Genomic DNA, 13923 nt, shown 5'->3' with positions numbered 1-13923 from the left:
CATTTTTGTGTTGTACAATTTAAACTTGGGTTATTGATATGTATTTTATATCTTTTTACATTTTTATGTAGTACAATTTAAACTTGGATTATTGGTGTATATTTTATCATCTTTTTACATTTTTATTTTATGCTTCATAATGATGAAAATTATTTAGATTTAATTAATATTAATAAGAAGTCATTAATGGTAATAACAAATAATTATGACACTAAAAAAGAAAAATTGCCCAAACATTATTAAAATAATACCAATAATATATTATTATTTTTTTTTAGTAAGTATATGAAATAGATGATTTAATAAGTATGAAATAAACTCACATCAAAAAAAAAAAAAAAAGTATGAAATAAACTCTCTTATATATATATTGTCCTTTTTGGTAATTTATCCCTCAAATTGCCACTTTTATAAGTGCTACCAAACACTCAGCTTTTTAAAAAAATACTTTTTAACAGCTTTTACCAAACACTCAGCTTTTTGAAACTCCACTTTTTCATTATGCACTTTTACAAAAAACTGAACCAAACTCACCCTAAGTTGGATTTTCAAATGAGTATTAGAATTGATTAAGTTTGATTGTGTCTATTTTTTAATATGTAATATGATAATGTGGCATGTTGGAATTAGAGAGGTAAAACTTGGGTTTTACATCATATCCTTATAAAATTTAATCTCTTTATTTTATGTTAGACTTAACAAGTTTGTGAGTTATAGTTAGTTTAACTGATAAAGTCTCTTATTGTCAAATAAGAGATTTGAGGTTCTACGCTCGCCTATACCAAAGATCAATTAATGTCTTGATTTGATGATAAAGAGAAATCATCAAGAGCGGATAGTGTTTCTATCAACTTTGACAGCAGACTCTGCCATATCGTAATCCAAGTTTCTTGTTTTTCTTTTTATCTTTTTTGTTACCTTGGACAGAAAATAACAAGGTTACAAGTGACTCGATCCATTATATACCTATGTCACATGGAGTAAGGGTTTTCTAGTAATTTTTTTTCTCTTCATTTTAGAATGTGAAAAGTCAAATTCGATGTTGGATTCTACCATAGCGCATATTTATTTATTTTAAATTTTCATTAGTTATTACTTTGGATAAGCAATAATTTACTTTGAGGCTAGTCTAACTTTAATTTGCATACCTAACCCCAAAACTTAGCCCACATTAAACTAGCTTCCAATTAGCCAATTACATGCTGGCTACAGTGCACATGCATTTCTAACTAGCATTATTGTAGCCTAGCAATTGTCTTATTTTATTTCAATTTAACAAACCATTCTCTTTCTCTTCTCCACCTCCCTGTCCTCTCTCTCACACACATACATTTATAATGAGACCGAAGAATAAATTAGAGATCTCACCCCATAAATTTGTTGGTGGTGAAGAAGAAATATCTAAGATCGAAGGGTGTCAGATGATTGAGATTTACGTGAACCAATCAAAGAAGAAATTAAAATTTAAAAAAAAAAAAAATTGAACCACCATGAGTTTGTCAATGACAAAGAATCATATATTATTCTATGTGTTGGGTGAACCATGCTACTTTGATGAGTCCAAATTATATGATTCACGCTTTTGGTGATTGAACCGAGTCAAATTGAGATGAGAGAAGTAAAGAAAATAAAATTGGAGGGTCTATGGGTGGCCTAGAAGAAAACCAAATAGATTTTTATAGTCATCATCGTGATGGTTATGGGTGGCAATGGCAATAAGTGAATAAGAAAGGGAGAGGCTAGAGAAGCAGATATAAAATTAATAATAAAAAGAATACTTAATTACAAATAAAAAGAAAAAGAAAAAAAACAGTATGATGTAAGTCCATGTGAAAAAAAGAAGGGAACTAACTAAAATAGAAAATGCATGTTTTGAGATAAACTAGTTTTGTGCATATGCGAAGCACGATTTGAATAAATAGAATTTTAGTTGAAACCAAAATTTTTTATATTAAAAGATCATGAATATTATTTATAGTAAATTAATAGGGTATATATGTCACTAAAACAGTAGTAAAACAAGGAGGTAAATCCTCTGGCTGTACTTTTGGAACACCACAGAAGCCAACTGGTGAGATACTCTATTACAACAATATGACATCAACTGTTGGTAATAGAGTTTAATATTAGTAAACTAGAGAGTGTAGACGCTTATCACAAAGCATAGATAGTCACTTAATGTAACCACTATTCCTGGAATCTTTTTTTTTTTTTTTTTGAAAAAACTATTCCTGGAATCTAATTTTAATGAGTTGTTTATATTATTTTAAATGAAGTGATAAAAAAATAAAACATTTGATATTGGATGTATTGTAAAGTGGGGCAGTATAATAGATAAAGTAACTTTTTGAAGTGCTAAAAGCTAAAAATTTTAGCACTACCATTGTAAATACTCTAACTTCAACCCCCCCCCCCATAAAAAAAAAAAAAAAAATCCTAACCAGCCTTGTATTAAAAAAAAAAAACATTATTTTGTTTTTGTCTTTGTCTTTGTTGGTAAATGATTGCATCTTAATGTATTTAGAAACAACGATTTTGGGTATTTATAAATTTTTAATTCTATATGGATGCTTATTTGAAGTTTTTTTTTTCTTTATACTTCAGCCCTAGCTAACTTGAAATCCTAAGTCTATCCCTAATTATAATATTACCTTATCTATTGGCAACTCACATTATAGCTAAGCAATAGCCCATACTAAATATCAATCATATGATAACCTAAAAAAAATTATATATATAACAAAAAAAAATTATTTGTCCTATTTTCAATTTGAGGTCCGTTTGGATATCGTTTATTGCTAAAAACCAAAGTTATTAATACCGTTTCGGAGCCCGTTTCGGTTTGCTCAGTGGAACGGAATATTTCGGTACCGGCCGATTTCGGCATACCGTTTCAGGGTGTTTCGGGGTTCCTAAAAAATAATTTATATATATTCTTGTAGAACATAAAATTGTCAATTCTAATAAATAAATAACTAAATATCAAATAATACAAATCATTTAATCTTAACTCTTAAGTCTTAAACATCAACATAACATCAATTCAACATAACCTTAGTCTTAAGTCTTAAACATCAATTCAACATAACATCAATTCAACATACACTTAGTCTTAAGTCTTAAACATCAATTCAACATAACATCAATTCAACATACACTTAGTCTTAAGTCTTAAGTCTTAAACAAATATAGTATCACACAATAAAAACATTTAAGATTAATTTAACATAATATTCCTACTCCTCCTCCTCATCATCCATGAAAAATTGATCAAATTCATCATCAAAAGAACTCCCACAATAACTACTAGCACCCATTGGAAGATTTGTCAAGACATGTTCATTGTTGTTGTCATCATCATCATCATCATCATCATCAACATCAATAGTTTCAAATTCAGCATCCTCTTCCACATTCACTTCATTAAGGCAATCCCAATTTATGTCATCTGGATTAAGAAGTGTAGGTTCTTCAGCCACCCAATCTCCCATCAAGTCAATGTTATCCAAGCTTATAGGATCCATTGCATATTTATTCCTTTGAATGTTCCTACCAATGAAAATATTAAACATTAGTAACATTTTATAAATTATAATTATATGAAAGTACATTTTATTTACATATGAGTAACGATTATAAATTTACCTTTCTCGAAGCCTCAAATTATAATGGACAAAGACCAAATCATTTACTCGTTTATGTTCCAATCTATTTCTCTTCTTTGAGTGAACATACTCAAATGTGCTCCAATTTCTCTCACAACCGGTTGCACTACAACATTGACTTAGCACACGAATGGCAAATGATTGTAAGTCTGGAGCTCCAAGTCCAAATTGCTCCCACCATGAAACTATAATAACAAATAAAAATGTAAAATAAGCATTGCTCATGTAATCTTACAATAACAACTATAAAGAATAAATAGACATATTGAAAGGAAATACTATTAAATTATTAATGTTTACCTGGATTTAGTCTCTCTCGTTGGCGGATTGCTAGTGATGTGCCAAAGTCACCAATTGATTTTTTGTACTCATCAAGTTGTGAACTTATTTTGTCTTGAATGTCAGGATCGGGAACCAACCTCATTAGAGTACTTAGCAACCCTCTTTGAACTTCATTTTGCCTTTTAAATGAAGGCCTAAAGTATATTGCAGGGTTAAGAAAGCAACCTGCTGCATGCAGAGGACTATGAAGTTGTTTGTCCCATCTAGTATCAATAACTCTAACATAATGTCCATACAAAGAAACTTTGTTCTTCAACCTTCTTTTTATTTCCTCTTTTGCTTTGTCCATTGCTTCATACAAATACCCCATAGCAGGTTTCTCATCCCCATCAACAAGACGAAGTACTCTAACTAAAGGCTCACTAACTTTCACTATGTGCTTGCATTGAGACCAAAATGCATAATCTTCCAAAACAATTTTACTTATCTCCTTCCCAACGGCGGTCTTAGCATGAGGGCATGAAAGCCATTTATCACAAGTGAACATTTGTCTAAGCTCTTTTTTGAACCTTAGCATGCTTTGTAGACTTAAGAAATTAGTGGCAAACCTTGTAATTGCAGGACGACATAACTCTCTTCCATTTGTAAAGTCTTGCCTCATCAAGTCTAAAACAACTCCATGGTTGTAAATGAACTTTGTTATCTTTTTTGCCTTTTTAATTGCTTCATCAATAAGAGGGAACCACCTAGGATTAGCAATATTCTCCAACATCAAGTCTATGCAATGAGCTGCACAAGGAGACCAAAACAAAGTACCATACTTCTGCTGTAATTTTTTTCCAGCTTTTTTATAGGCAGAAGCATTATCTGTAATCAATTGCACAATATATTCCACACCAATTTCTTGAACAACAGAATCAAATATATTAAACAAAGTATCAGCATCCTTTGTAAGGCCTGAAGTGTCAATTGATTTTAAGAACATGGCTCCCCTTGGACAATACACCAAAAAATTCATTATTGGTTGTTGCTTTTGATTTGTCCACCCATCAGACATCAGTGAACAACCATATACTTTCCAATCATTTTTTATATCTAACAAAAAATCATTAACTTCATGGACAGCATTTTTCAAAAGGGGTCCCCTCAACTCATAAAAAGAAGGCCCCTTAAATCCCGGCCCAATAGCAGCAACGGAATCAATCATAGGTTGATAATAAGGTGACTGAGATGCATAAAAGGGTACATTAGAATGATACCACCATCTTGCCACACTCATTTTTGCATTATCAATCATTGCTTTTGTAGCCAAAGCACTTCTTATAGAGGGTTGAGCACCGGGGGTTGTTCTAGGAGCAAAATAACTCTTAATTTTCTTCTTTCCTCTTATTTGACTCACATCATTGTCAACATCCTTTCCCCTAGATTTTCGTTTACCTAATGTTTGAGGGGGACTCTTTTCAACAACCCTAACCTCATCATCCTCCTCCTCCTCATCATCCTCCTCATCAATATCATATGGGTTCCCAATTTCTAATTGAATCCTCTTTTTAGTTTGTTTAGATTTTTTCAAGTCTTCAATCATTTGTTTCATTTGAAACCTAATATCAGATGAAGCCTTTTTACATGGTTCAACTTGACCCCTAATCCCAGCAAGATGATACTTAAGTCTAGTAATACCACCCCCTTTAATCAACTTATTACAATGCAAACATATAGTGTTATTTTTTGCATTAGGCACTGCACGAGCATGAGCCCAAGCGGGATCATCTGATCTTGCAGGGGCAGAGGCCACAGAAGCAGAGGAAGCACCTGCACGGGCATGAGCCCATGCGGGATCCTCTGAACTATGATGAGCCATAATTTACTGTTCAATAAAATGAAATGAAATTCAATCAAATGCATGAACAGCCATATGTAGTTAATGAACAAATAAATCAAGTTAAGAAAAAAACTAAACATGGTTTAACTAATTTATGCAATTTACCCAATTTATGCAGTTTACCCAATTTGTTCAATCACATAACTTAACAAACAAATCACATATCTAATATCTTAAATCATAACCAAAAAACAAATCATAAGAAAAAAAAAATAATGATTTGGTTGAACTGAAGCTCCAATCTGAGAGATTGAGAGTAATATTTCTCATCCCCAATTTGTTCAATCACATATCTTAACCAACAAATCACATATCTAATATTTTAGTAACATTAAATCTTAAGTCTTAACCACAAAGAAAATCATAAGGAAAAAAAAAAAAAAAATGGCTGAAGCTGAACTGAAGGTTGAATCCGAGAGAGTGAGAGTAGAGAAAGAATACCTTGGCTGTTCAAGGAGACCGAGTGAGACTGTGAGAGAGTCAGAGGCAGCTGAGCAACGGCAGTGAGGACGACGGCGGCGGGACGAGGACGACGGCAGTGGGACGACGGCAGTGGGACGACGGCAGTGGGACGAGGACGACGCAGTGAGGATTTGAGAGTGAAAGTGAAGTGAGAGTGAACGAATGAAAGAAGAAAAGGGTCTGAGCTAGGTTATTTACCCAAGTCCAAAACGGCGTCGTTTGGAAATTTTTTTTTTTTTTTTACTAAGAATCACGTACCGGCCGAAATTTTCGTACCGGCCGAAATTGGCCAGAATCGGCCGGAACGGCCGAAACGGGCCGAAACACCCCGAAATCTGGCCCGAGGTGGAACGAGGGGGTTTCCGGTTCCGGTCTTCATGCCGGCACGAAAAATTCCGTCCGTTCCGGCCGGAACGGAACGGAATTAATAACAATGCTAAAAACTGAAAACTGAAAACGCTGTAACAAAATAATTTTTAAATGTGTGAATAGTACTATGGGACCCAGTTTTAACTTAACATTTGCGTTTTTTTTGTACTTGTAAGTCCTGTGAACAATGCACAGGACCCATAGAAAAAATGCCAAACGCTCCAACTTTCATTTTTCAGTGCAATCCAAACTCAACCTTGGTTTAAAAGTTTTTACAACTTTCATTTTGGTCTTTATATTTTTAAATTTACTATCATTTTGATATCTTCCATCATCTTACTTATGAAAAAAGTTTATATGACTAATGGATTATATTGATTATATAGTGCTTTCTATAAGTGAAATGATAATATGAGATCTGTGATTCAATTCTCATTTATACCAAAAATTGATTGGCGTCTTGATTTGATAATAAAAAACTATTATCAGGGGCGAATGCCATAGATTGAAACTCTTAAAAAAAAAAAATTGGTTAAAATACAACACAAGCACTAAGTAAAAGCCATGAAAATTTAAAAACCAAATTGAAAAAGGGTTAAAATATAATAATAAAAAATGAGTTATTATTATTATTTTTCAAAATAAAATAAAAAATTTAAGGTTGATCTCGTACTTTCACATACTTGGGCTGGGGATTTCAAAACAGCCTGTATCCACGGGAGCCCAGATCACCATGACACGTGTCGCACAACACTGCAATCTCGTCAATACATCCGACGGCCCACAATTAAATAAGTCGGGGCACAGAGAGAGAGAGAGAGAGCTCATTCATTAACACAGCGAATTGCATTTGGTCAGGTCGTGTTCTCAAATTCCATTTTTGAACCCAAAGGCGGGCAGCTAAAACAGATCGCAGGGCTCCCATTTCTTTCTTTATCTCTTTCTTTTTCTTCAGGTGAAATTCTCTTCTCTTCTCTTCTCTTCTCGCATTGTTTTGATTTCTGTTTGGTTTCTGAGAAAATATCCGTTATTTAATTTCTTCGTATCTTTCCCAATGTTTCTCACCATTTTTTTTTTTTTGGCTTCCTCATTTTAAACCAAATAAATTATAATCTCACATTATCACAGATCTGAATTTTCAATTTTAGGTGATTTGTTATTTTTGTCGTTGTTGATGGTTCGGTTTTGATTTGCATTACGAGATTGAATGATCCGTGAAAATTGTTCGCGTCTTTCATTGTAGATCGGTCACATTGTTAAGACTTTGGGACAAATTTGTATCATTTCATAGCTTTGTTTGTTTTTTCCTAATTAAATTTGATATTTGATTCTGCTTTCTTTTGTTAGCAATAGATCTTAATTTGTTGTTATGATGTGTGTTTATTGGTATGGTTTTGAATAAATAGTAGGGGAAATGAGTATTGACAATGCCTTGTTTATGAGTTTATGCAATGAAGGTTGATTTGCTTGGACATATCAAAAAGCCAAATTACCCTTTCAATTCCATCAAAATGTTCTTCTCTAATAACTACTTTTGCCCTTTCTGGCATCTGAAAAATTAAGCTAATGAAAGGAATCCGCAACCCGTTTTTCCTTTTCGCCCACCTGGGTTTGCTGGGACAGAAAGGCAGCAAGTCGATGTGGTTTGAAAATAGAAACTGGTAACCAACAAGCTGATTGAAAGATATAGGTTGTGTATGTCTTGAATAGGAAGACATTGTTCAAAATATATGAATCATTCTTAAAAGACAAAGGTGGAAATACCTTTCTCATTTTTTGAACTATTCTGGCACTATTGAATCCATACAAGACATTATATATTGTTTGTTGATAAATTCATGCCTTTGTTTGTATCTAACCGATACATTTGGAATAGATATATTTGTTTGGCTGTCTGATTGGTTGGAAGATGTGTAATTATAGTAACAGTAAATAATGTACTATGTTTGTTTTAATATTGTATTCAAAACTCTATGGGTAAAGGTCTAGGTGAAATTCATCATTTCATTTTCATTTGTTATTTTTTAAATGTCAATTTGAGCATGAGTGCTCCATCTTCCTCTGTTCATAAAATGTCAAATCTATATTTATTTAGTTTGTTTTAACTGTATGCTAGTAGGGATGGACTACATTGGTTGCATTACACGAACATTTCATATAAATTATTAATTTTTATGGTTTTAATCGTAGTGTATCTATTTGCCACGGGATATAGTCACCGAGTGGTATTTCTCCACCTTTATAAGGGGGATATTCTGGGTGAACCTGCACTAGGGAGTAGGGATATGATGCAGGGAGCACAACCAAAATTATTTGGAATTCATTATTTCAAATCTTCATTTATCTTATGTGATTGGATTATTTTAGACTTTTATTATTATTATTATTATTATTACGAGCACAAATAGGGATTAGATTGCATTTTTCTTAGATCATGACAAGTTTTGGAGTACCTTTAGTTATATGGGACATGGTCTTTTATTCTTGGAAGCACTATAAAAAGGCTCCAACTGGTGTTTTTTTCTTAATAAACTATTATTGAATAAAATTTTCTTCTTGAGAAATTTCTTTATCTGCTTGGCGGTGATTCCAAGCAACCCTCAGGTGGTGAAGCCTAAGGTTTTCAGGATGCCCTAGGCAGTGAAGCCTAGACTGTCCTGCATCATGATGGGGATGATTTTGGGTTGGGTAGAGTTACCCCCTGCCTTTTTACTACTATTACTGCTTGAAAAAAGGAAAAAGGAAATAGTGTGTATAATCAATTGATCCACCATTTCATTGAAATCCTTATCATGAATGTACGATGATGTGCTATCTTATGTGGGCTCAGTTACCATGCATAAAGTTATTGTTAATCAAATATTCAACTAATTTTTTGTTCTCTCTCTCTCTCTCTCTTTTACTTCTTTATTTCTTGTGTTCTATTAATCTAAATTCAAGATGATGAATTTTTTCAGCTGGTGACAGAAGATGGCAGACACTGAGGATATTCAGCCACTTGTCTGTGATAATGGAACAGGAATGGTTAAGGTACCATTTCAAGCTACTTTCATCTCTGAAATTTGCAAGTTAATTTAATTTGCTAAGTCTTTTGTGACTTCTCTCTTCCAAAAGTGCCCATGTAGGAATGGAATTCTAACATATTACATTTCTATTGTATTATTGAATTTTAGGCTGGATTTGCTGGAGATGATGCTCCTAGGGCTGTGTTTCCTAGCATTGTTGGTCGCCCACGTCACACTGGTGTGATGGTTGGCATGGGCCAGAAAGATGCATATGTTGGGGATGAGGCCCAGTCTAAACGTGGTATTTTAACATTGAAATACCCAATTGAGCATGGTATTGTGAGCAACTGGGATGATATGGAGAAGATTTGGCACCACACCTTTTACAATGAACTCCGTGTTGCCCCAGAAGAACACCCTGTTTTACTTACTGAAGCACCTCTCAACCCAAAGGCTAACCGTGAGAAAATGACTCAAATTATGTTTGAGACATTCAACACTCCTGCTATGTATGTTGCCATCCAGGCTGTCCTCTCCCTCTATGCCAGTGGTCGTACAACTGGTAAGCAATTTGAGTGATTTACCATCTGGGTGATTTTATTTAGTTGCAATTAAAGCTAATCTGTAGAATGACCTGAATTAACCTTTGAAATTAACTATGCATATCGTGAGAAGATGGTTTTGACATTTAGAGAGTTCAGATAGTTGGTTAGAGACCAATGTTCAAGTGATCCAGAGATAAGCCAGAGACCTGTGTATTGGAAGAAAGAAACATGTATTTATTTTTTGTCGGAAGAAAGAGGTTTTTTTTTTTTTTTTTGGGGGGGGGGGGGGATGTGGGGGGGCTATTTTTATGAGTTAATTTTTCTAAGTGTCCTCTAGGTATCAGAAAAACTTAAAAGTTCATGATTTTGAATTCACTTGTATCATTAATGAAGCTTAGGCATCCTTTTAACTTACTATGGGGTTTGGTTGTGTTTATGATTCTGCACTCATGTATTATGATTCAAGATCTATTTCTCCTATTATGACCGAATAACAGTGATTTGAGTGTAGAATTCTAATCTAGTGTGTAAAATGAATCTCTTGGATTCTTTCTTTTTCCTTCCTTGTGTGTGTGTGTGAGTGAGAATATATAACATGTATTTTTGAAATTTGCAGGTATTGTTCTGGACTCTGGAGATGGTGTCAGCCACACAGTCCCCATTTATGAGGGGTATGCCCTCCCACATGCCATCCTCCGTCTTGACTTAGCAGGTCGTGACCTTACTGATGCGCTGATGAAAATCCTCACTGAGCGTGGTTATTCCTTTACCACCACAGCCGAGCGTGAAATTGTAAGGGACATGAAGGAGAAGCTGGCGTACATAGCCCTTGACTATGAGCAAGAGCTCGAAACTGCAAAGACTAGTTCTTCTGTTGAGAAGAGCTATGAGTTGCCTGATGGGCAGGTGATCACTATTGGTGCTGAGCGTTTCCGATGCCCAGAAGTCCTTTTCCAGCCATCCATGATAGGGATGGAGTCTGCAGGAATTCATGAAACCACGTACAACTCTATTATGAAGTGTGATGTTGATATTAGGAAGGATTTATATGGAAACATTGTCCTTAGTGGTGGATCTACCATGTTCCCGGGCATTGCTGATAGAATGAGCAAGGAAATCACTGCTTTGGCCCCAAGCAGCATGAAAATCAAGGTGGTTGCTCCACCTGAGAGAAAGTACAGTGTGTGGATTGGTGGCTCCATCTTGGCATCTCTCAGCACTTTCCAACAGGTATGTTATGTTATTTTTTCCGACTGATAAGCCCATATGCATGGTGTGCATAAGTATAATAATATGGTATTAATAGTCAGATTGTGGGAATGAGTTTAGTAAATCTGCGTTTTGCCGGTACTTCAATTTGTTATATAGGCACTCTCTCAGTCTAACAGTGTAGCTTCTTTGATATTGGGAAAGCCTCTTAATAGTCTGGTTAAGCATTTAACAACAACAACAACCAAGCCCTAGTTTCAAAATTTTATGGTTGGCTTTGGTTAAGCATTTAACAGCATTAACATATTTTGTTTATATTTTATTTCTCTGATATCCATACCTACCAAAACACACACACACACTCACACACACACATAATATATTGCCTATCTGCAATTGTATAACCCTAATTGGATTTATTATTTATGTACTCTGAGCATACTGATGAGAGGTTATTGTTTACATATGGAATGCAGATGTGGATTGCTAAGGCGGAGTATGATGAATCTGGTCCATCTATTGTGCACAGGAAATGCTTCTAATTCTTTGGGATGGGAGCAGTGCAAGTGTAATGTCCTGATTTGGGCAAAGCAATTGCTACGCACCAGTTGACTGTTTCTCTTATCTGATTTTGTTGAAACAATGAGCTTGTAGAGCAGTGGGGGGTGATGGCAGAGAGTTTCAATTCTTTCATTGTTGTTTTAATCAGCTGTTAAACAGTTGTAATTTATATGCCAAGTTTGAAGTTATATGCATTCTGCACTTTATTTTTATTCCTAGCTTCTTCCATTTTCCTACGGTGGGAAATGTTATTTATTTTAGATTCTAGAGAGCTCCTTGATGATTAATATTGACTCAAACAATTCACCATAAATTCTCTTTGTGCATTTGTCCTAGATCTTTCAAGTTTAAAAGGTACTTTTGCCAATGAGCTTTAGCTCAACTGGCACCTCCTCCCCTTATAAGCCTTGGGTTCTCCAACTGTGTGACTTATCATAAAATATAAAAATAAAAAAAGTTTCTAAGTCTTTTTTTTTTTAAAGACTTAGAAACTTTTTTTATTTAAAAAAAAAGAAGTTTCTAAGTCTTTTTTTTTTAAAGACTTGGAAACTTTTTTTATTTAAAAAAAAAAAGAAGTTTCTAAGTCTTTTTTTTTTTTTAAAGACTTAGAAACTTTTTTTATTTAAAAAAAGTTTCTAAGTCTATTCAACCAATTCCTTCTACCAGCTACAGATGAATAAACAAATAAATGGTTCAGGTTAGACCTAAGTTGTAGTTTATGAGCCAAGAGTCTGAAACGTACCCTGAACGCACAACTTCTCATTGTTGTCAATCGAGTTTCAGAGTCAAGTGTAACATTTTGCCTTGACTTTCGGAGTCAATTGATCTGTCTGTGCAACCAATTCCTACGGCACTTCAAGCTCATCTGTCACGAATTATGATTGGTCTTACCAGAGAAAATGAGAAAGATCTTCATGTATGGAATACGGATTACCCGGTATTGGCTAATCGAATCCTCAGGTTAGGAGGCAAAACAAACTAAAACAAAATAATAATAATAAAAATTGTTGTACATTATTTGTCTCCCTTATAGTATACAACATAAAAATAAAAATAATGTGAAAAAAATGGATGATACTCAATCAACATGGACGAATATAGATAATATTCCAATTTTTATGTAAATTATACACAATTTCTCAATCAGTAGCCCGTCAAAACGAAGAATGTCAAGGAATTAAGGAATGAGGAATGTCAAGGAATTAAGGGATGTCCAGGAATTTTTTTTTTTTGAGATGAAAATGTCCAGGAATTAAGGATTTAATACATGTTGGAATTTCGTAAATATCATATAATCATATATTATATGATAAAAGTTAGGTTTAGAAACTATGATTTCACCAAGTGGATATTCTAATTAAGTTAAGTTTAGAAACTATGATTTCACCAAGTATATATTCTAATTAATTGTCAAGTGGTTGCATCAATTTTTTAGATGAAAACAAAAGTTTTACCGTTCTTATCAACTTTTCATTTGTTGCTTTGTCTACCGTTAGAATAGATACAAAAGTTCAATTGTTGATATCTAACTGTTTTTTTTTTCCTCCACTTTTTTATTCTATCATAAAATCAGTAACCATTACATTGATTGAGGTACAGCAACTAAAAATTTTACAGGTGCATCTCATCCTGGTTTTATATTTATTTATTTGGAATGGTCGACCTAATATTGTTAATAATACATAGTTACATACTTTTATATTCATCGAACCAATTAAGGAAACATGACTTATTAAACAAATATTACAACCCACGACTTGAAAATAAACAATTTTTTCCGTGGTAGGAAAGAAGAGTATTGCTCCTGAATCCAATAAAATGAGAGGGAAAAAAAAAAAAAAAAAAAACCAGTTCATAGTTGGTTATGCTGGACGAATTAGAAATATAAAAAATAAAAACAAATAATTTTAAATTGCCAGCTAGGTAGCAAGTGGCTTTTCCTT

General features: G+C 33.7%; 2 protein-coding genes across 2 annotated transcripts; one reads left to right on the top strand and one right to left on the bottom strand.

Moving 5' to 3' along the window:
* Positions 1-2996: 2996 nt before the first annotated feature.
* LOC115952650 lies at positions 2997-5808 on the bottom strand. Its single transcript, XM_031069840.1, has 4 exons — positions 3966-5808; positions 3646-3850; positions 3308-3549; positions 2997-3019 (listed from the first exon to the last, which is right to left on the bottom strand). Exons 1-4 carry the CDS (start codon positions 5806-5808, stop codon positions 2997-2999), a joined length of 2313 nt encoding a protein of 770 aa, XP_030925700.1.
* Positions 5809-7478: 1670 nt separating this feature from the next.
* On the top strand, positions 7479-12192 carry LOC115987046 (actin). The gene is made up of 5 exons (XM_031110491.1): positions 7479-7615; positions 9618-9690; positions 9834-10227; positions 10827-11440; positions 11896-12192. Exons 2-5 carry the CDS (start codon positions 9631-9633, stop codon positions 11959-11961), a joined length of 1134 nt encoding a protein of 377 aa, XP_030966351.1. The 5' UTR covers positions 7479-7615; positions 9618-9630; the 3' UTR covers positions 11962-12192.
* Positions 12193-13923: the final 1731 nt, after the last annotated feature.

Source organism: Quercus lobata, chromosome 1 (assembly GCF_001633185.2).
Source record: "Quercus lobata isolate SW786 chromosome 1, ValleyOak3.0 Primary Assembly, whole genome shotgun sequence".
In the NCBI taxonomy this organism is placed as follows: Eukaryota; Viridiplantae; Streptophyta; class Magnoliopsida; order Fagales; family Fagaceae; genus Quercus; species Quercus lobata.
The sequence above is the reverse complement of the archived record's forward strand: the minus strand, read 5'-3'. Positions and strand labels throughout refer to the sequence as shown.

What these genes read in the sequence shown, in the direction of transcription:
- LOC115952650 (XM_031069840.1), bottom strand. Translation starts at nt 5,808, where the DNA reads ATGGCTCATCATAGTTCAGAGGATCCCGCATGGGCTCATGCCCGTGCA. An exon ending in ACGAGAGAGACTAAATCCAG is followed by an intron (nt 3,851 to 3,965) that starts GTAAACATTAAT and finishes TTGTTATTATAG; the next exon opens with TTTCATGGTGGGAGCAATTT. An exon ending in AAATCTTCCAATGGGTGCTA is followed by an intron (nt 3,020 to 3,307) that starts GTAGTTATTGTG and finishes TTGATGTTTAAG; the next exon opens with ACTTAAGAGTTAAGATTAAA.
- LOC115987046 (XM_031110491.1), top strand. Translation starts at nt 9,631, where the DNA reads ATGGCAGACACTGAGGATATTCAGCCACTTGTCTGTGATAATGGAACA. An exon ending in ATGGAACAGGAATGGTTAAG is followed by an intron (nt 9,691 to 9,833) that starts GTACCATTTCAA and finishes ATTGAATTTTAG; the next exon opens with GCTGGATTTGCTGGAGATGA. An exon ending in TGCCAGTGGTCGTACAACTG is followed by an intron (nt 10,228 to 10,826) that starts GTAAGCAATTTG and finishes TGAAATTTGCAG; the next exon opens with GTATTGTTCTGGACTCTGGA.